The sequence below is a fragment of the Pan troglodytes genome, chromosome 10 (genome assembly GCF_028858775.2).
Source record: "Pan troglodytes isolate AG18354 chromosome 10, NHGRI_mPanTro3-v2.0_pri, whole genome shotgun sequence".
NCBI classification, from domain to species: Eukaryota; Metazoa; Chordata; class Mammalia; order Primates; family Hominidae; genus Pan; species Pan troglodytes.
Window position 1 is genome coordinate 71,992,063 of NC_072408.2, and position 23,371 is coordinate 72,015,433.

Below are 23,371 nucleotides of genomic sequence, written 5' to 3' on the forward strand. Positions count from 1 at the left end.
TGTTTTTAGAAATTGAGTATAGGCTGTCTATAGCCTTTTGTTCTAGATGGTTTTCTTCTGTGTCTTTTCATTTCTTTCTCTTTATTTCTTTTCTTTTTGGGGGTATTTAATTGAAATACATGCCGAGTCTGCAGACTGCAAAGATCAGAGCTGTTTTCGTCCAGCAGTGGTAACTATGCATTAAACATTTTGATTTGTTTGAGCTTGAAGTTTAGTCCTTTTTTGCCATTTGCTTCATGGAGTTTGTGTATATTTACAGCCTCTGCATTTAATGGCCACATGCCTTATTTTCACAGATGGCCAGTGGAAGACTTTTTCTTTCTCTTAGTATAGCCTGCTTTCAGTTTTGCTACATTTGTCACAGTGCCACTACTTGCAGCTAGCAAGTGCCCACGCTTGGTGGGGAGCAATTATGGTGTGAGTTTTTAAGGAGCTTTTTAAAGGTTTTTTTTTTTTTCCAGTAAACTTTTTATGGTTTAATTTTCTAGCCTAGAAAAGCTGTGCATGTTTTCAAACAGAGAGTCTTGTGTTCTTTACATCATTCTGGTAGAGGGGTTAGTGTAGGATGGTCCAATAAAATGAGACTCATAGGGCATGCCAAATTGGGCTTTCAGAGAGACACCCACAGGCCTCTCTGATGATTGAAATTGTCCATTTGTTTAGGGATTCGAGGATATGCTCACAATAGTACTTCTGAAAAGATAAGTAAGTTTGAAAACACCATGTATAGAATGATGTTGATTTTTTTTAAGTATATTTCCATAATGCATAGATAAAAGACTAAAAGAATATACAACAAAATGGCAACAATAGTTATGCCAAGGTTATGGGGTTGTAAATTTTCAAATGTATTTCCACATTTCTGAATTTTCTAATTTTCAATAAGTAAAGTAAGACTCACTTTTGTTGTTGGGCCAGAACTGCTCTTTATAAAAGCCTAGCCTATCAAAGAGTGGTCTTTCTTTTCCCCCTTGATTCTTTCCTTCTCCTCAAGATCAAACAGCTGCCCTCAAGACACTTACAATGAAGACACTGAAATAATAAAGGAGAAGTTTGTTTTGCAGTTACTCTCTATATTTAGTAGATAGATTCTTTATTATGTTTATTGCAAGCTATTTTACCAATATGGATTTAAAACTATTAGGAAAATAGGAGGAATGTCGCATTTATTTAAAGGGTCTCATTGAATCCAATCACATCTCTTCTCCTCTTTTACCAATAAAAAAGACTTGCTTATGCCTATGTCATAGGAGTATAACAGCTATTGATATTTATTTTGTACCTTAACATTTTCTCATGGCTTTCCAATCATATTTTGTTCTCACTCTGTAATGTAAATAGAACAGTATTCTTTGTTTAAAAAAATTTTTTAACTTGAGATTTGAGAAGAATAGAGGAATTCAAGTGGCGGATCAGTCTTTAAATTGAAGTCTTACAGCTCAAAGCCCAGTCTCTTTTCTAACGGAATATGGAGAGGGAATTCCAGAAAGTAACACAGTTCCTGTTCAATTCGCCTGTGCCCCAGCATTGGTCATGTGTAGCCCTTGGCACATTTTTGAGACTTGATCAAAAAAATTTTGTTTAAGCAATCACCATCTCCACAATCTGTACATCTGTTTCCCAATTCTTTATTTTTCCTGTATTTGCTCCTTCCTTCTTTCTTCCTGTCTTCACTGCACACCAAACCCCATCACTGGAGAAAGAACCAAGAAAGCAAAAACAATATACTCAATCCTAGTTACTTTGTTTCTCCTAGCAGCTCTGATAAAACAAGTGACGAAGTTTCAGCTATTCATTATAAGGAGATTTAAAATATCTATTCTAATATATATTTTTCTCTCTCTGTATTTAAAACTACCATGGATAGTTGAAAAGAGAACTATAACCCTGATGTGCCTGTTTCTATTGTCAGACCCAGCATTTCTGAACCAAGCCGTGACTCTTTAAAATGGTCAGATTATATTTATTTGACTGAAGTAACTACTGGCTACTGAGGCTACATTTGTAAGAATCCTGCCAGTTTTACAGCTTTTATTCCATGAAAAGGAAAATTTGAAGAAAGTAATCCTATATGTTTCTGTAGCTCAGTAACTGAGTTACCCATTGTTTATAGAATAATTATCATCAGACAACATTCCACTTTTGTGTTTACATTTGTGTAGCCCTCCCACCAACTGGACATCCTGTGTAGGTTGCAAATTGTATTATTTTTCTTAGTTGGCCTCCTGATTTTCTCACATTAACCCTTCTGATTTGACTCAGTATGTATAACATGTCTGTCTGCCACGGTTTGGAAGAAACACAACCTTTTCTTTAGATATTGGCTGAAGCCTGACCGTATATAAAGACATTTAAAATCCCAGGTTTTGTTTTTTTCCCCTCCTGCCTCCCTTCTTCCACATGTACACACCATAAGCACCATGATAACAAAGAAGCAAGGGCCCATATTTTACTGTGATAGTATTCCTGTGTAAAGTTCTTGGTGAATTGTTTGTTTTCTATACATTCTTTTGAGTAGCTTTTCTGTACATTACACATCCGGGCCATAGGGATTTTTTTCCTCCCTGTGGCAGCGGTTTTCTATTTTAAGGACTAAATTCATAATGTTGAATGGGGACGTGTAAGTGTGTCTTTAACAAAGTACCTGAATTTGTAAGTGTAATTACTGTTGGACAGTCTCTTCACAAAATATGTCTGAAAAGCAATCAGATTTTTGTTTTTTTCATAGTTTGAAATGTCTTCCTTGAATTTAAGAAAAGAATTATGGAATTATTGATTACAAAACCATAGCTTTAAGTGTTGAAACTTATTAATGACTTTTGAGAAAATTATCTTTTATGAATAGAGAAAGTATAAAAATATGACAAATTACACAAGAACCTGAAAAAGAGACTTCAGTGGAGTGGAAAGAAAATATCAGCGATAGTTGTCTTTAAATATCTTGCACATCTCCATGTTTAAAAAGAATCAAAGCCTGTTTTCTGTGAGATATGTGTCAAAATAGTTTTGTTATATTGAGTTCAGTCAAGTAGGACATAAAATCATAGAATTGAAGGTTTGAAAGAAAATGAAAAGGGCCTATCATTCAACCTTGAATTGCTTCTTCAGTATCTGTAATATGCTAGGCAGGTAGTCATATGTCCACCACTTGAAAATCTCTAGAAAGGTGGAAATTTCTTCCATCCTGAGACAGCCCATTCAATGGATAGGCAGCTCTGACTATTAGATCACTCTCCCTTCACTGGTTCGTTATCTTTCACCTGATAACTTACAATCTTTGATCAGTGTTCTATCTCCTGACTACATATGGCCAAACTCTATCTCTATTTCACAAATAACAGCTGTTTATTCTTTTTAAACATGGAGGTTCTTAATATATTTTATGTAAAGACAATGATTTTTGATTTTTTCTTCCTACTCTACTCAAACCTTTTTTTTTTTCAGGATCCTGTGTAATTTATTCATTATGACAACAAGGTTTAATAGATAGGAGGATGCTCAAAAACTGAGTTAAACTAAGTTAAGTCCAAGCAATTATTATCATTGAGTTTCCCCGGTCTGCATTCCAACACCTATTAAAAAAGAAAATGAGGACATTATAACATTAGTTTAGTGAATCCATACCAGCTTCCTGTCATTACCACAACCTCTACCAAGTGCTCTGAACTAATCTTTATAGGTAGCCCCATCTTTTCTGGAGTATACATTAAGTGCTAAAGTCATATTTCCTCAAATTTCTCTCTTCATAAAAATCAAAATTAGATGTTTGTCATCAGTTTTGAAATATCCCTCCCATTTTAAAATCACTTCTTTGAAAATCATTGATAAGGATTCATCAGTATTATCAAGTCATTTTAATATCTTGAAAAGTTATTCACCTGGACCAAAACTCTCTAATTTCTACACTGTGTGTTTCTGAACCATCTTCGACTTTGTAGTACTTCTTAAGAAAACTTGATCTGTTAATACATTTCACTTGATCAGATTGCCTGATGAAACTAACCTACTAAGAAGTTGAGTCAGAATTATACAAGCAACTTTTCATGAAGCTAGCTACCAAATTTTACAAAAGGAAATTAGATTCTGGAACAAAATTATGGGTTTCAATTCATGAGGGAATTCAGAAAGGGAAAAAAAAATCAGTATTAGATAAGGCAGATTTTGTGGATACCTAGACCAGAGGATGTATATGGACCTTTCCATCCCCTGAGTTCATATCTCACTATAATTCTCAATGGATAAAATGAATAGAAAAATTTTCTTCAAGGATTATTAAATTCCAGAATACCAAAGGGTCTATGGCTATTCTCATGGATAAATTCATACTTGATGGAGGTAAAATTAGTGACAGATCTCTTCAACATGTACTTTTGTTAGAGTTAGAGGAAAGTGTGTATTTGTGTGAGTGTGTATGTGTGTGCACACACATATAGTTTATATATCATTTATACATAACTTACAAGAAACCCTTTTCTCCCATTTTCGGTGTTATATTATGTGGGTAGATGATTATTTTCTAAAAAAATTGAGATATTAATAAGCAAGAGTGAAACGAGAGGTTAAAGAGTGGACATGCGCCTTATTTCTTTATACTTAAGCTGATGAAAAAAATCTCCAACTGATAAATCGTTATGACATTATAAATAATCTTTCATCTTCTTTGGTGGTCTGTGAGGTTCACATAATTGGAGAGTTTTTTGTTTCTTCTTTCTTCCCGTGTCGTTAATATAGTAGGAGACCATAAAGAAGTGCAGCCAGAAGAGGTTTAACTGTTACTGAGTCAACATTTGACAGTCACACTCTATTCTGTCATTTCATGCATGTGCTTTTTATGACTTTTATAGCTTTGTGAGCTTTATTTCAGGGATGTCCATTATGATAGCTGATCCATAGCCTATCTCTTTGTGTATGTGTGTCTGGTGGAGAGCAAAGCTCATCACTTAGCTGAATCCCAGTTTCAGGGAGTAATAGATGACTTATCTACTCACGCACTGTTTAATTTAGGATTAGGTAACTAAGGAAATATCTACCTCTAAAGTACACTTTGTGTGTTCTTTTGTTTTGACTGCTCTGTAAAATATCAACGTAGGATGCCTATTAGAACCTTTGCAAAAATAGTGAATTTTCAGTTGTTTTTTTTTTTTTTTAAGTCGAAATAATGGAGCAGGGAAAATTTTTCAGTTTAAATATGTACTAGACTTACAGTCTGGAACTGTAACTCATCATGCCTGAGTATGAAATTGAAATAAAAAACAATGATTGAATATATTGTAAATGATAGAAAAAGAGGGGAAATTTCTGACAATATTTAGAGTTGTTACTAAAATTCCCTTTTTTAGTGCATATTTGGTTATACAGAATAGAGTTTATAATCATAACAGGCTACTTAATACTGAAATTTAACTATTTCTGTAATTCTCACATGTTAGATTCCCCGTCTTTTCAATTTTCCCCACTGACATTTTAAAAATAATATTAAAAGTATATCTATCTTAAAATTTTCAAACTAATGAGAATCTAACACATGTTTAACTATCATTTTACAAATTAGGATTCTGGGACTCAAGGAGGATAACATATTTGTCTAAAGCAGTATGGCTAATGTATATGGCAGAGAGTTTGATTAAAATATGATATTCCTGATGCCAAAACTCATTATTTTCTAACCTCAAAAGTGTCCTCTTCCCATGAATCCCTGTGGCCTTTCGCCATTCAGAATGGTTTTTGGCTTAGAAGTATGAATTGATACTGACCACTTCCAATCAACAAAGTGTCCATATCTCTTTAGCTATTTCTTGGCTCCCCTTTTAGATTCCCACCATAGCCTGGGATTATGTGCAAACAGTACACATGCTGTTTTGCATTGTGCAAGTCTCTGGATAAGTCACAGAGCACAAGACCACCTACCAAGTTCCCCAAGTGAATATTAATACATTAATAATAGTTTTCTGTATGTCAGATTTTGGAGTTATTCATTTGCACCCAGGAAACCATGTGGTCTACAACTGTCTTCTGTCGATGAGATACAATTCACTTCGATCTTGTTTCAAGTCAACATAAAATCAGAAGATTTTTTTCAAGTCTGTTTTTAAACAGCCTTAACCTAATGTTTCTCCTTGATCTCAGCAAACCTGCAGAGTTGTAAAGACGTGATTAGGCAGATAAGACTCATCTTTGCAAAGGAATCTAGTTGTTATCCCATTGCTAGTTTTTATTCAAGAGAGAAAGCATACAGGTCATCTTGTTTGGCGCATACCCCAGGACTTTTACATGTTGACTACTTTGTTGTAATTAATCTCTTTTTGCCCTCTATTCTGACATCATTCAGCACATTTAGAATTTTGGCAAGTATTCCTTTAAATGTATAAAAATGTAAAAAGAAGGTAAAGGAGAGAAGACCAATCAATCTTGTCATTTTCATATCAGCATTCCTAAGTGCTGTGCTGGATTTGTGTTCCAGAATAGTGACCTTTAAATGGGGGAATGGGATGCTATTTTTCTGCAGAAACTCTTGAGTAACATGATTTTTATCAGAGCCGTGATTTTTATCAGATTATAAGATCTATATCACCAACATGATTTTTATCAGATTATAAGATCGGTAAAAAATTGTCACTTGTGCCCATCAACATTTATTTGTTTTCCCAAAATCAGTTTCTTTGGTGTTTCCCATTTTCAACATCTTCCCACTTAACCCTCTGCTTACCTGAAATCTACTGTCCTTGTTTTGTTCCATCTGCCTCTATTTAGAAAAGAGTAATTTATTTATAAGAAATTTGAGAATCAAAATATTACCTTTTCCAGTAGTATTTGCTCTTATGAAAAAACACTTTTAGAAAAGGAAATATTTAACCCACAGAACAGAACCTCAAATGGTTGAGCTTTATACATGATAGTGCATAGGTGAACTCTTTCAGAGAGGGGATGGCCGGAGACAGGTGGGATTAAAAGGATAGAGTAGGAGAGATTTTTCTAGTGTGTCAGCCCTTCTGCTTTATAACATTTGGCTGATTCTTTCCCCTCCTATATGCCATTCAATTGAATTTAAACTTTTGAGAACTATTCTTAAATCCCATTCATTCTTTTGGTGGTTCAATATATTACCTAGACACCTAACCACATATAAATTTATATCTACTTTTATACATAAGTACTATGTATCAGCTTTATAGGATCAGTTGTCATATGGAATTATAGGATAATTATTTTTTACTTAAGTTATTGTCTCCTCACATCAGTTTCTTTTTCTTCTGAATTTATTGTCCACACTTTTTTAAAAAAAATATGGCAACGTTATCCTTTTGATTTGCATGCTGTTATAATGTTTTAATTAAAGGCATACCTCACATTCTCCATTTCCTGCAGTCACCTTTCCTTTTGCCTGTTCACATGTCTGTTAGCTTAAATTACTATACAAAGGGTTACGAGAAAGTACAGCTTACTGTGTTGACTTCCACTATGTCCCACTGACGTCCTCTTGAGAAGCATAGTAAGTTTTACTTTTGGGTAGCTAACTGGATCATTTTATTAATATTGGGTGCATTAGTGGTGGATAATTATAGGTTACTTATTGTAAAAACTGAGTGTGACTTTCCTGCTCATATTTGTTAATTTTAGTCTCTTGGTAAGACAGCACAGCATCTGTAGAGCTGAACTCAGAACCTTGGAAGTCACTTAACGTGTCGTTCTTTTTCTACTTTGATTGAGCTCATTTTGCTTTTTCTTCTTGAAAGACTTTGCTTCAGAATGGAAAACTCTCTAGAAAATGTGTAGTATTATTGCCCTATACTGTTAAATCAAAAGCTAAGAGGTGATCCAAGCCTAGTACATTCCTCAAAGAGAGTACAGTAAAGTCTTCATTGACCCGAGGACTATCAGATCATGTTGATGGAATCTGTGTATGTGTGCGTGTGTTTTCAAATGTAACTGTCTTTTGTTTTAACAGCTACATTTACTGTAAAGGAAGTCTGTTAAGCTGGTGTCCTTGATGCTCCTGAGCTCAGCTGAATATATACAGCCGACTCTCTCAGCAAAAGACATCCAAAACATATAAAGCATCTGAAAACAACAACTTCACACACAAAACAAATCGAGTCAGATTCTACAGTTTTAAATGCGTAACTTATTTCAACTTTAATACTATTTAATTCTATAGAACTAAAGTTAATATAAACTGTTTTTTCTCCAGTTTCTCTACTGTATTTTATACTGATTGACAATTTAAAAATAGTTTTCTATTAAATAATGTACATAATTTGATGAATAGAGTACAGGAGTTCCAAGGCCACTGACTTAAGAGATTTTTTAATTTAGTATGTACAGTTGTCACATTGTCAGAGACTTCATTGAGATAAAGCATGTACTGTGTTAAGAATTTCAATATCTCATTAGTTCTTGGTGGGAACATTAGTTGGGCCCTTTACCTGTAATACAATTATCTTAAATCATTGATTACTTTCTGTGAACACTTTATTGTGTCAATAGCAGTTCTGCAGTGTATGTTGTTCACTAGCATGATTCATGACTATGTTCCTCAGAAAATGAGGTGAATAATTATAAAGAAACTTGAGATAATGTTATGAGATCCAATGCATTTCTTAAAACTGTTTTGGTGCTGTTTGGTACTACATCATCCTCAGAGCAGTGCTGGAGAGTTCAAGAGAAAGTTATCAAGTTTCATTATATGCTTTTTCTGTTCCTAAAGTCACCCAGTTTCTTAATATGACAGTAATGTCTCGTATGGTTTAGATTAAGCATTATATTTTTCTTAAAAATAATTTATTTTGAAATGCTATGTTCTCCATGAATGTGAATCGTGCACTGCATGCTTAAACAACTTGATGTCTCTGTAGATCTAATTTTGGTATATTTGTATCTCAAATAATTCGCCAACTCAATATTTTGGCTTAGCAATCCAAATCAAATTGTGGTCCAAGTAGCAGGCACTCACATTGGATGTACAGAGACTTGACAAGCAATTAGCAATGAATATTTAAACGTCTTCATTACCCTTGCATGAGGAATGCAGATGGCATTTGGGAAGATGGCAACCAGAGGGCACTACTGTGAATTATGTTTCTATTATTTGGTCACCTGACTATTGGAAGACTTTCTCTGGGCTTCACGCCACTCCTATACTTCTACTGTCTGGCCAAAAATAAAGCAGACATTCCAAATGTAGAACAGGTTGCTTCCATGAAATTTCTATGCACATTTTGTAATTTGGGAAGGTTGTCTCCAAGGATCCCGGCATATATCCCTTAGGCATACCAAACCCAAACACCAAGACTTTATAGGGGTCTATGAGAATCAGAGTTCCTTCAAAAATCTTGCTGATCATCCCCTTAATGACTTCAGGTTAATGTGCTGAACGTAAAAAGGTGAATATATCAACATCGCATCCTTTCCAGGAGTTAATGTATTATATATGTGGCCCAAAAAAAGAAAGTCTTCAAATAATTTTAATTCCTAGACTGATCTCTCATTATAATTTTTTTAAAGGAAAAAACAACACTGGAGAGTCTGACTCAGCAACTGGCAGTTAAACAGAATGAAGAAGGAAAATTTAGCCATGCAATGATGGATTTCAATCTGAGTGGAGATTCTGATGGTTTGTGAAAATTGTTCATATATATTCTAATAATGCAAGAAAGTGTCTATGTAGTGCCAATTAAAACTGCTAAAAAATAGACTAGACAGCCACCTCATACCTCATCATTACAATAAGAGGTCACATATACTGAGCAGTCCCCATGTGCCAAGCACTCTGCTGAGTGCTTTGCAGAAATCATCTCATTTAATTCCTAGTCAACCTAGGATAAGTCCCATTGCAGAGAAAGAGTCTGAGCCTCAGGAGTTTTGAAGCATTTTCCCCAGGTCACAGGGCTCTAAGTGTCAGAGGCAAGAATTAAATTCGAGATGGCATGATTCTAAAGCAAATGCTCAAAATGCTTAGCTTCCCAGGCTCAAGTGATCCTCCCACTTTAGCCTCCCAAGTAGCTGGGATTATAGGTGCATGCCAACATGCCCAGCAATTTTTCTTTTTTTTTAGAGATGAGGACTTACTATGGTGTCCAGGCTGGTCTCAAACTCCTGGGCTCAAGTGATCCTCCCACCTCAGCCTCCCAAAGTGCTAGTTTTATAGGCGTGAGTTACTGCATGCGGCCTCACTTCCCTATTTCTTGTACCCAAAATGAACTTTTTCAGAAATTTGTTTCTATTGGCTCATTTTTTAAGTTTCTATTTGTCAAGCCCTCACCAGAATACATGGCTCAGAGGACATTTCCACGATAGTTTCTTACATTTTGGAACCCTTCTCCCTAGTGCTATGTACTACATAGTCAAGTGTCGGGCCCACTCTCTATAACCTAACTAGAATCCAGCTGCACAGCTTTATGCTCCCTTCTCATAGGCCTTCAGACTTCTGTTTTCTGTATCATCTCTGAACATTCTAAACATCCACAGTGACAAGAAATTAAATTGATACTCTGATTTTTAATAGCATAGCAAAAAGGGAAAAAGAAGGAAGTGCTGTTCTTCTTATACAATACCCCTGACCGGGAACATCTCTCTACTGTCAGGTGGCATCCATGCATTTTCAGCGTTCCTTTGGCAGTACCGCCCTCAACTTTGTTACTGCTACAGGGAAGTTCCCTGCATATAGAGAAGAGTGCACAAAGGCAAACCAGTGAGATGCATACTTTGAGAGGGAGTCCCCTTGAATCCTCCAATATACACAACTGTTTACTCTGTGCCTTGGGCCAATTCTACTTTTAAGACCAGGTCTATACTAATCAAGGGACTAAACAAACCCGAACGTTGAAACACATAATTCTATCAAAACTGAATTTTACTCAATTGGATTCAATTTGCATTTTTCTGGGTCTAATATTGCAAACATTTTCTTCTATTTTCAACTTCACTTAGCTAAGATAAACCTAGCCTATGTACATTTAAAGAGCTTGTTTAGATTTGATGAAGACACATAATGTTCATTTTATTGCTTATGTTGCTGTAAGGTGTAAGAACAAGAAAAGGCAGATGTGCAAATGATCATTTGCTAGTTACAAACCCATTTTAGGAAGATGTTGCCATATATTTGCACTTATTTTGTCAATAAAAGACAATTACTGGTAATAACACATTTGATAAATTTTAAGTTGTATTAGCATGATAAAATATACCCACAGTAATCAGCATTAACACTTCAAAGTTTTTGTTGCTGTCATTACCTAAATTCAATCATGCTTGTATGTGAAATATTTTCTACTTTTCATTAAATCAAAGAGCATGTTATTAATGAAAAATATTGAGAAACTTCACCAACAGGTATGCTATGTTTTGAATGTGCTGCTATAGAAGTCTCCAAGTTTGGGCAATTTTGTTTGATTGATTCCTGTGTCTTCAAATTTAAAAATAAAGAAAAGATGAGGAATGAATACAAAGCAAGAAAAGAAAAGCAGTGCTTTTGTTGATAATACAGTCTCTACAAGTCCCCAAAGTATTTTTAAAGTTTTGGATACTATCAAAATACATCTACTTATTTTGTGATAATACCCAGTGAAAACCTACTGTCAGAGTTCTACTGGTTCTCCTTATTTTCTCTTTGCCTAAACTCAAGTATCTTGGAAGCAATTTAATCTGCTGAAGCCATTCTAAGGAGTCACATAAGGCTGGAGGAGTGAATGCAGCTTCCAAAGCTATCGTTGTTAACTCTTGAATTGTGTTTTATCATCTGTGAATCTTACTGATTGAAATGTGACTGTCCATGGGACTCTTTGGATAACTTTAAATATTAGGGGGAAAATTCAAAGGAAATTATTATTTTTCTCATCTTAAACATGTGACTGTAGACTCCTTAAGAAACTAGAGGAATGTAACTGTTCATTTGTTCTTTTCCATACCAGTTTTACATGTATTTTGGGGGGCAGACCTGTCATTGCTGTATCAGCATATGTCATGCATTTGTCAGCATATAATTTCAAAGAAAAGCCAATTATATTACAGGGAAATACCTATATTGTTTTTAACCTCAAAATTTGGTCGTGTTTTTATTTTTGTAACCTCGGAGAGAGAAAGAGAACATAAGGTACTATATGTTCAGACAGTCTTTAAGTAGCAAAGATATATCCTCCCCTATAATCATCCATTCTGCCAAATTGATTTGTGCTTCTTTACCTATTTAATGTTTCTACACTACTGGTATGCCTATTGATTTAATCTGACTATCCTCTTTCCGAATTGCATCAAAAATCACATATCGGAGTTTATTTTGAGCTGTTGAAAGTAAATGGTGAAACAGACCATTGAAAGAAAGAGAAAACAGATTAGAAATTGGTTAAAAATACAAATACAACATTTGCCACCACAAGGCTTATCAGAAAAACTTCATAAACAAGCATCTGTCTTAAGAACTGGAAGTACCATTATCAGAAGTACTTTTTCTTTTCAGATATCTTAATAGACTGAAAAATAGGAATGCAAGGAAAAGAGCTGACAAAAGTTTTAACACTAACACGAAGTGATGTTTCCTGTTTTCAGGAAGTGCTGGAGTCTCAGAGTCAAGAATTTATAGGGAATCCCGAGGGCGTGGTAGCAATGAACCCCACATAAAGCGTCCAATGAATGCCTTCATGGTGTGGGCTAAAGATGAACGGAGAAAGATCCTTCAAGCCTTTCCTGACATGCACAACTCCAACATCAGCAAGATATTGGGTAAGAAAACCATTAAGAACTAAGTGACATATGGAATAAAGGTACTGTTCTGTTTTCTGCAGTTGTGGAAGGATCCTGGATTTGAGGCCATGCAGGTCGTGTTATCTGCTTATCCAGAAAATAAACATCATCATTGAGGCTTCTTCTGGTGATGAAGCATTCTATGTCCATTGAGAAATATACCATATTTCTATAGCTCATTTAGCTGTTTGTCTTCATACTAATTATTTTAATGCTTTATCTTCTTCAAAAATCTAGAAATATTTTTACTAAAGCTGAGAAAAAAGCTGCTTTCACATGAGCCACTAGATATTGCTACTGATCATTTGTATTCATTTCCTTGCATACTATAGACAACTTACTGTTAATCTTAAGGCCTCCTTCCTCTCTCATCATCCTCTGTAACAGAAGGATAAGGAGTTTTATCTGCGGAATTCATCATGTTGTGGGGGTGAGGGTGGAGGTGGGGAAGATGTTTGTTCCAGTGCTATAATTGAAAATCAGTTTTAGATTTTCAGAACACAAGAAGATGTAGAGTGTACATTTTTACATTTATACTTTTAGTAACCTTAAGTACTAAAGGTACTTTTAGTCATACTAAATACTTTTCTGCCATTGCAACATTCAATTGAACAGAAAACAAAGTACACATTTACTCTACCCACACAGACACTGTAGCACACAGGAAAAATGGTTGGGGAGAAAGGGTGCTGATTATAAAGATACCTATTATAGACCAATTCAGGTCCCAGGGGTAAAAAGAAAAAAAGAAGATTCCATTGCTTTTGTGCCTTATCTGACATCATTATCACTGTCATTGTCATTCGTCACTGTCTGATGGCCAGATACTAGACAACCTAAGAAAATTTTGATTATTCACTCTGTGACTTCTAAGAGTTAAGTGACAAAAATAGAATAGAAACATTTTATCAGAAAATGTTGGTTTTAACAAATAAGTAACAAAATTTGTCAAAATTATTAAAGTTTTATTAGAATTCATAAGGCACTTGGAATTACACGGAGTTTATAAAAATAGTATCACTTTTGATTCATTACTGATCATCTGTAAATGGCAAACATATGCATGAGGTTTTGTTTTGGAGATGGAGTCTCGCTTTACTGCCCAGGCTAGAGTGCAGTGGTGTGATCTCGGCTCACTGCAACCTCCGCCTCCCAGCTTCAAGCAATTCTTCTGCCTCAGCCTCCTGAGTAGCTCAGATGACAGGCGCGGGACACCATGCCCAACTAACTTTTGTATTTTCGCAGAGAGAGGGTTTCACCATTTTGGCCAGGCTGGTCTCGAAGTTCTGACCTCAGGTGATCCGCCCACCTTGGCCTCCCAAAGTGCTGGGATTACAGGCATGAGCCACCACGCCCGGCCGTATGTTTTTATGATCCCATATTCTCAACAAAGATAATAGATGCCACCTAGTCCACAAGGTGCATTTGTAATGGGATCAAAACAAACCATTAGCCACTTAAAATTGTGTCTCATTTTTCACCTAAATGTTATCTAAAAAGACATGAACATGCAAAGCTTTCAGTATTATACATAGAAAATATGAAAATCTGTGTGTAAAAATATATATCATGCATAATCAAAAACTTGAACTGATCAAGAGGAAATACACATTTTTTTACATCTCTACCAGCTCTGATCTATTTTTCCCTTTTGTGACTATATTCTACCTTCCATGTGAAATTTCCTGTCTTTAAAAAACAACATACCAGTTTCATTTGGGAAAACTCTAGAAAAGAATACTTCATGTAAGCATATTTCATGTTTTAATATATCAGTTATTCCCAAATTAGAAATCCAAAATTGTCAGAATAAAAACCAAGTTAAATACTAAGATTTCAAAAGTGTCTTTATATTATTCAATTCATGTGTCTGAATACCAAAAAGGTGATAATCATTAATTAAAACCATCTTAACTATAAGAGAAATATCAGTTTTGATGATAAGAAATGATATTTTAGGAAATGTAGCAAAAGTATCTATGGAAAAGAGATGACTGGCTATGAGAATTCCCTTCTGATTTGAGGGAAAGAATATTAGAATGACCATATGATTATATTATAATAGACAACATGAAAGAGAATACTGCCTAATTTCAGTCTTTCTGATGAAAATGTATTCTTTAAAGATATAGCATTTATATTTAGGAACAAATAAAACATTGAGGTGTTTTGGGCCTCGATATTTAGTCACAGCTTTAAATAAATAAGTGATCTTCAAATATCCACAAGATCATTCTAAATGACCCATTTCATACAAAAGTACAAAGAAAGCTTGATGTTTTCCTCTTTGCTGATTGTTTTGGATAACAGCCTCCGACAGCATGCTGCTAATTCATTCTGCTTAAAACAGGCGCTTGAGCTGGGTTGACATTTTACGTAGTCTCTGGGGATCCTAGTTGACATTTTAAAGGGCTTCTAAGCATTTTATAATACCCTAAAATCTGGTTTTAATAAGCCATTCTGCTGAAATTGTTAACATAAGGAATCACCTTTTACTGCTTGGCGCTAGATCAGGGGAAGAGGGACATCTTTTTCTGATTAGATATACAGTAGTTGGAGTAAAATGTGCAAATTCACTACAGACCCCATGGAGATGACAATGTTGCTCAGCTCAAACTCTTCACTTTCAGTGTATTGCCAGATTTAGAAAGGAAAGGAATAATCGTTGGACCTTATTTTTTCCCCTATTTTGAGCATCAGATACTTTTGATTGAAACTTCCTCTTTTGTCATCAGGAGGAAAACCCAATTGTCCTTCTCTGCTTTTATTATTATTATTATTATTATTATACTTTAAGTTTTAGGGTACATGTGCACCATGTGCAGGTTAGTTACATATGTATACATGTGCCATGCTGGTGTGCTGCACCCATTAACTCGTCATTTAGCATTAGGTATATCTCCTAATGCTATCCCTCCTTCTCTGCTTTTTTATTCTAAAACGACAACCTTTTGAAAGCAGCAGGGAATAAACTCCCTGTACATCAGTCCAGAGTAAGCAGCCAGCCATGCCCAAATCAAATAGATATTTTTTCTTTTTTTTTTTTTTTAATTGTTGTTTATCCAAAATATTTTCCTACCATTCTCATCAAGTATGTTTCAGGGGTTAGTTAACACCTCAGCTGCATACAATGGTTATAGTACCTGCAAAGCCATTGAAATCAAAACCAAACTTGTCAGTTGGTTAACCTAATTCAAGGTTACTATTTTGAAAATGAAAACTGGATTTACCACCAAATGGAAACACTGTCCTGTACTGTCATAAAATATAGTAGTCAGCCATTTGACCCGGTTAGTACTTAGGCTTTCTTAATTCTTAGTTTTGAAAAGACTTGGAATTATTATATGGCCATATTTTAAAGTGTAATTTAGGATTCAGTGATACTCTCAAAGAAATTATGCTATCAAGAGTTAAACTATTTTATAATTCCCGTTCATGCCAGATTTGGAAGCCAACTTCTCTGAGAATTTACACATCTTTTATTATCCCATTTCTTTACATACACGCATCTTTTTTTCCTCTTTTTTTTTTTTTAAGCCAGACCAGCTTTCTTTAAGTTAGTCTAACTCCTCTTTTCACCGAAAGACCTCAACTATTATATTCTTCCTCAATAGGATGCTCTTCTCTTTGTGAGCCCCACGGGAGTCATTTCTACAGCAAAGCCTTCCTGACCTGCAGAGGACTGATCTTGCCTCATCATATTCTCTTACCTTCCTGTACTTTCCACAACTATAAGGAAAATAATAAATTTTGTAATTAGATATTTAATGTATATTCCCTGACTGAATATAAGCTCCAAAGAGACAGGAACTATAACATTCTTTATTCACTCACTACTATATATTTATTAAGGAATGAATGCAACATTATGTACATAGTAGGAAATATACAAACAGCTCTTGCATTCCAAGGCAGATTACTTCAAAGCATAAACATTTTCTTTCCTTTGAGAGGCCAAAGCCTTTTGGCGTATAGATCATTTAAACTTAGGGAAGAATCTTTGGCAATTCCCCTTCTAATTGAAAATGCTTGGCCGGGAGTGGTAGCTCACTCACACCTGTAATCCCAGCACTTTGGGAGGCCGAACCGGGCAGATCACGAGGTCAGGAGATTGACACCATCCTGGCTAACACGGTGAAACCCCATCTCCACTAAAAATACAAAAAAAAAAAAAAAAAAAAAAAAACTAGCCGGGCGTGGTGGCGGGCGCCTGTAGTCCCAGCTACTCGGGAGGCTGAGGCAGGAGAATGGCGTGAACCCGGGAGGCGGAGCTTGCAGTGAGCCAAGATCACACCACTGCACTCCAGCCTGGGTGAAAGAGCAAGACTCTGTCTCACAAAAAAAAAAAAAAAAAAGAAAGAAAGAAAATGCTGGTTTCGTTTTCGAATTTTGGGATAAAGCTAGCTAATAAATTTTATATTAGATCAACCATCCTTGATCCATTTTTCAGTGTATTCCTATTTGTGAGTTATTTATGGTAAGCTCACTTTCCACTCCCTGATCTGGTATAAATGCTTGGAAGAAACTCAATGAAAACGGTTGTTCTAGTTCAATAGGATCATAACCATATCTGTGTTTATATAGGCCCTGAGAATAACATAATGGTATTCAAGTATCTTCAGAGAATAATGCTGGGCCAACAAGGAGTTTGAGATCGTCCCTACAAATGATATGGCTTGACCAACCAACTTAATGTTGGATGATGCTATTTAAACAGAAGTTTACGAAAGGAATAGAAAAAGAAACTCTATTATTTGCACTGTAACCTGAGTTTATATTGTAAATAGAATGAATTCACATTGGCTTTCTAGATTTGGAAAAATCTATATTTATACCTATGCAATACAATATCTCTTCCAATGGTAACATTTCTAAGGGAAGAGATATTGCCTCTTTCACTGCATGCTTTAATAAATGTAACAGCCCATATTGAGGAACTCTTTACGTGTGTAAGGAAGAACTATTCAACAGTGAGCTATTTGCATTTAAGATAGGGAGTTACGGGTGAGTAATGAACTCATTCGAAAGCTTCTAAGATCTTACTTAGATGACATTTGAAGGCAGGTATAAGGCCATTTGGTAGGGATATCCTAGTTCCAGTTTATCGGTCTTTGTGCATTCGTGTTGAGTTGAGATGACTCTTTGCAGATAAACACACTTCATCTGCAAATAGATTTTTAAATCTCTATTTAAAAAACAAAACAAAACACTATTACTACTGAGGGCTGCCAGCACGCTGTCACCTCTCAATCCGAACATCAGAAGGAACAAACTCCGGACACGCCGCCTTTAAGAACTGTAACACTCACCGCGAGGGTCCGCAGCTTCATTCTTGAAGTCAGTGAGATCAAGAACCCACCAATTCCGGACACATTACCACTTCTATTACACATAGCCATACTGACAGAATCCAAGTTTTAAACCATATCTAAAATGTGAATTAGCATAAACTATTTTTATTTAAGCTTCAAACTTGTCTTTTTTAATCCCAGCTAAATTCACACCAAAATTAATAGTGAAAAGAAAGGGGGAAAACAATTTGGGTTATTATTACTAATGCAGACTGTATCATGGGAAGTGACGTCTTTGTATGTTATTGAAATTGATTTATTAAGAGAAAATCGTAATACACATTTACAGTAATTGTGACCTCTGCTATATTTTGTATAGTAGGTGGCCATATGTAGGAAAGGGCATACATTATAGCACAATTTAAGTTATATCAAATCTGAGTTTGAGTCACAGATCTGTACTTCAGTAATTATGACCCTGGCTAAGTTAGTCCATCTATTTGAATCTCAATTTTCTCATCTATGAAAATAGATAGAAATGCTGTCTCTTTTATAAGATTGAGGTGAAAGGTAGGAAAAAGACATCAGTATGTCAGGGTTTTAGCACAGTGTCTGGCACATAGTAGTTACCCACTCCATGTTTATTAATATTATAATTTTAATTATAATTAAATTTTTAATCAAATGAATTTTTAATTACTACCATTCCTGTAAGCTTAAAATACTTAAACATTTTGGGGAGGATGAGACTACATGATATATGTTGGGAACTTTTGTAGTAAAAAACATCTCCCACATAAAAATATTCAATAACTAGATAATTAGTCTCAGATTCAAAATGCATGATAACATATCATGTAACTTTTCTGTTCACCTGTGAATTATATCATGATCTAATGTAGAAATGAGAAATGTATCCATTAAATTATCTATGAGCTTTAAGGGACATAATACAAAACTTTGGCTAGAATACAAACCAGAAAAAAAAAAAAATACTGCCCAGTGTTTATATCTTTAGGTACAAAACCACCACCACCTCTGTTCTTGTGGGATCTCATTAATCAAAAACAGGTTTATGTATTTCTGGGTTTTGGCTAACATCTCAACTTTAGATTTTCTTGTTCTCAGCCATATCACTTTCTGGAATGCTTAGAAGCTGTGCAAATTGGAATCCTAACCTCCTTTCTTCATAGGATCTCGCTGGAAAGCTATGACAAACCTAGAGAAACAGCCATATTATGAGGAGCAAGCCCGTCTCAGCAAGCAGCACCTGGAGAAGTACCCTGACTATAAGTACAAGCCCAGGCCAAAGCGCACCTGCCTGGTGGATGGCAAAAAGCTGCGCATTGGTGAATACAAGGCAATCATGCGCAACAGGCGGCAGGAAATGCGGCAGTACTTCAATGTTGGGTATGTACCTTTTAGTCATTTTTCTCATGGGGCAAACTTCCTGTTATACTTAATGGGATATGAAACATATTTGTTCAGTTGCAAAGAGACATTTTGAAAAAGAATCTGAGCTCACAGTATTTTCAGAGACAAATAGTCTCCCACATGATCTTGAAAAATATGTCCATATGAATCCACTGCAAGTTCCCAGCTCTACCATGAGATTTGTTAACAACTGGTTTAAAAACAAGATATCTACAAGCAAATGATTTTGAAGTTTTCTATTAAAAACTTAGAAGTATAACTGGTTCTTTTCTTCATTGGTTTGCATTACTTCCTAAGCTTCACCATGATAAATTCTAAAACTAACAACTTTGTTGAGACAATACAAAATAAAAATCATTTCAAAAGCAAAAATACTTATTTCTAAATATAGAGAGGTTAGTGAGCTATCAAGGTACATGTGTGGCCTTTGTGGATCACACAAGCTAGGGATTATATTTAGGGTGTAACAAGGTTGTGAACAGGAGGTTTCATTCGGAATTGAGAACGCAGCTCTGAGATGTTTTACAATGCTCCCGTGGCAAGGTTGTTGACAGTGTTGTAGATGGGCTACAGAAATGCATTGCTTCTATAGAATTCTCTCAAAAACCCAAAATAAAGTTGTTCATATTTGAAACAGAAGTTAGTTTCTAAGAGCTTCTTAGAATAATAAATATTGTTCTAAATATGGGCAGAGAAGGACTCATGAAACCTTTCCAAATCTGCTCTGTCCCCTCCAGTTCCTTGGAAGAGGCTGCATGCTCTGTCCAGTGGTCTGTGATTCATATGCAAGCACATGACTCCTCACAAAGCTAGACACAATGCCCAACAGTTCTTGGGCGAATAGTAAACATACGAATGAATAAAAACAAGCATAAATGCACATCATCTATTCATCCTTTCCAATAGGACCACCTACATTATTTATAGGACCAGATGCAAAAATGAGGAGACAGGGTCTCTTGTTAAAAAGTTATTAAGAATTTCAAGTCTGTGGCAGCACAACTTTAAACCAAGTATGGGACCTTAGTGCAGTTGCACAGTTTGTACATCCATGAAGCTGCTCCTGCTTCCTACCACTACGAGGCCAGAACTGTTTCAGAGACTCAGTGGACAGTGTGAATTCGTTCAGTTCTGGTGTGTTCTGGGCAGTAAAGTTTTATTTTGAGAACTCTAATGCTTTAGGATTTTCCCATTAAAATGTAATTAGATTTAATTCTAGGGAAAAATACTATTTCTGCATGTTATAATGAAAGAAAAATGAACTTGGAATCAAGGACCTGGGTTCTTCTGCTTCATCTTTCTGCACCTCAGTTTTTTAATAAAACAGTAGTAACAAAACAGGATTAAGAATAAGATGGGCAACACATGTAAATATCTTGTACACTATAAAGCACTACCTAAACGTAAGGTATTAGGCCTGGCGCGGTGGCTCACGCCTGTAATCCCAACACTTTGGGAGGCCGAGGCAGGTGGATCACCTGAGGTCAGGAGTTCAAGACCAGCCTGGCCAAGATGGTGAAACCCCGTCTGTACTAAAAATACAAAAGATAGCCAGGTGTGGTGGCAGGCGCCTATAATCCCAGCTACTTGGGGGGCTGAGGCAGGAGAATCGCTTGAACCCTGGAGGGGGAGGTTGCAGTGAGGCGAGATCACGCCATTGCACTGCAGCCTAGGCAACAGGAGCGAAACTCCGTCATCTCAAAAAAAAAAAAAAAAAAAAAAGAAAAAAAAAAGAAAAGAAAAACAAGGTATTAAAGTTCAAGTAGGATGGAGTTTGAAAAATGTTAGGCAATTAGATAAAATTAGTACCTTAGAATTGGACATTGCTGAGCAAATTAATTATGTAGTAAAGTCCACATCTAACTATTCACTTACCCACGATGTCTTTTTGGAAATTCCTTTCTTGACAGGCAACAAGCACAGATCCCCATTGCCACTGCTGGTGTTGTGTACCCTGGAGCCATCGCCATGGCTGGGATGCCCTCCCCTCACCTGCCCTCGGAGCACTCAAGCGTGTCTAGCAGCCCAGAGCCTGGGATGCCTGTTATCCAGAGCACTTACGGTGTGAAAGGAGAGGAGCCACATATCAAAGAAGAGATACAGGCCGAGGACATCAATGGAGAAATTTATGATGAGTACGACGAGGAAGAGGATGATCCAGATGTAGATTATGGGAGTGACAGTGAAAACCATATTGCAGGACAAGCCAACTGATAAGGGTCAAAAGATTGTTGTGACCTTAGGACTTAAAGGAGCCCTAACTGGTTCATCCTTACCAGTGGCCAAGCACATTAACTTTCTCATACACTGACTGTTACTTTAACTGTTAGTCTTAAATAGTTGGGACATCAGCTGACTAATAGACCTCAGCCTCAAAAGGCTTGGAAAGAAAAAAAAAATACAACAAGCAAACAACAATATCAACAACAAGAGATTGAAATAAGCTATGGGTAAAATAATGCCAGTAATTCAGCTGCTACATCCAAGCACTGAAGTCTTACCCGTCAACTTTTTTTTTTTTTTTAAATAAACTTTATGGCTGTTTGTTCTACAATGTTCTAGAAATTCTCACTCAGGTACACAGTGCCAACAAGTGGCTTGTGAATGTGTTTTGTTGTTTTGTGCTACAATTTTTAAAAAGAAATAAGTTTTGTTTTGTTTTTTGGGGTTTCTGGGTTTTTTCCTTCTTTTCTTTTTCTTTCCTTTCTTTTTTTTTTCTTTGTAATGCACCTGACAGAAAAAAAAAGAAAAATGAATTTCTCTTTACTTCTCTCCACCTTCTCCATCTCTGTACTTTAAAGATGGAAGTCTGTGCATGAGGGGGAAGAGGGAAAAAGAGCCTGTTTTTAACTTCCTTGCTATCCACCACAAAATAAGCAATTATTTTCTTTAGAGGACTTTATCTATTGCACACCACACTACATCTTTGAGCAAGTGCCAAATTTGTACTGAAGTGTTGACCAAGTTCATTTTTTTCTCTTTACTTTTTCCTTTTCCTTCTTAAGTTAGGACAGTGTTAAATCTTAGACAATCCCTTGAAAAACCTGAAATACCAGCAGCTGGTGAGATTTGACTTTTTTTTTTTAATGGAAACTGTAGGTGCTGTTCTCAGGTGAAAAGAGAGAGAGAGAGACATAAGAAATTTAGAGAAAAATATTTTCTGATCTTGGATTTTTGTGTGTATGTATGTATGTGATTATGGTACTAATAATAGGAATAACGTTGGACCATTGTGAGTTAAACCCACATCTGGGGATGAAATCCCACATCCTCCCAAGTGACTGGTCTAGAAATAATCTTGACCTTGACTTTGCACTTCAAATGACAACTTAACCAAGTATAGGGCTCAGAAATTATATTTTTAAATGTCTGATTATTATTGGATGGATCAGGTGGCCCTGTGTAATAGAGGTGTGCATGTATAACATGGAAGCTACTAGCAAACTGCTCCCAGATGTCCTTTCTCCCTGGTCAGTTGGTTCCATTAATGTTTGCTACTTAGTGATTTTTGTTTCTCCTGTTGATATTTCGAGCAAAACAATCATTGTTTTCATTGAATATATTTGGCCATTTTTCAGACAAATAGAATTAGCTTATTTCTTCAACATTCCATCCTTTCCCGATCAGGAAATGAAACTGATGATTTTATAAGGTATTTTTCACCCCTCCATGAAATGAGGTGGAGGCCTTTAGCATTTCAGAAGTGTGGGCCATATGTAGTTCATGCCATAAAAAGTAGGATTTAATTAAAAGAAGTCATTGCAGCCCAATAAAATGGAGCCTGGCTGCACCCAGGGATCCTTGCCACTGCTCTTCCCTTGCTGTCAGATGAATCCACTGAAGTCCAACTTTGGTTCGAGCAGAGTATTTGCAAAGAGCCACAACTGAATGTGATGGGACTGCTTATGTAG

The 23,371-nt window shown here is 35.8% G+C and overlaps 1 protein-coding gene across 25 annotated transcripts in view; it reads left to right on the forward strand.

Moving 5' to 3' along the window:
• Positions 1 to 22,014, forward strand: part of SOX5 (SRY-box transcription factor 5) — a 1,033,373-nt gene extending 1,011,359 nt beyond the window's left edge. For all 25 annotated transcript variants that reach the window (XM_054664454.2, XM_063785861.1, XM_054664458.2 and 22 more), the window contains 4 exons: positions 9,502 to 9,610; positions 12,541 to 12,714; positions 19,220 to 19,436; positions 21,371 to 22,014. In XM_054664454.2, coding sequence (XP_054520429.2) covers positions 9,502 to 9,610; positions 12,541 to 12,714; positions 19,220 to 19,436; positions 21,371 to 21,674 — 804 coding nt within the window. In that variant the 3' untranslated portion in view covers positions 21,675 to 22,014. The remainder of the gene's footprint in view (positions 1 to 9,501; positions 9,611 to 12,540; positions 12,715 to 19,219; positions 19,437 to 21,370) is intronic.
• The last annotated feature ends 1,357 nt before the right edge of the window (positions 22,015 to 23,371 follow it).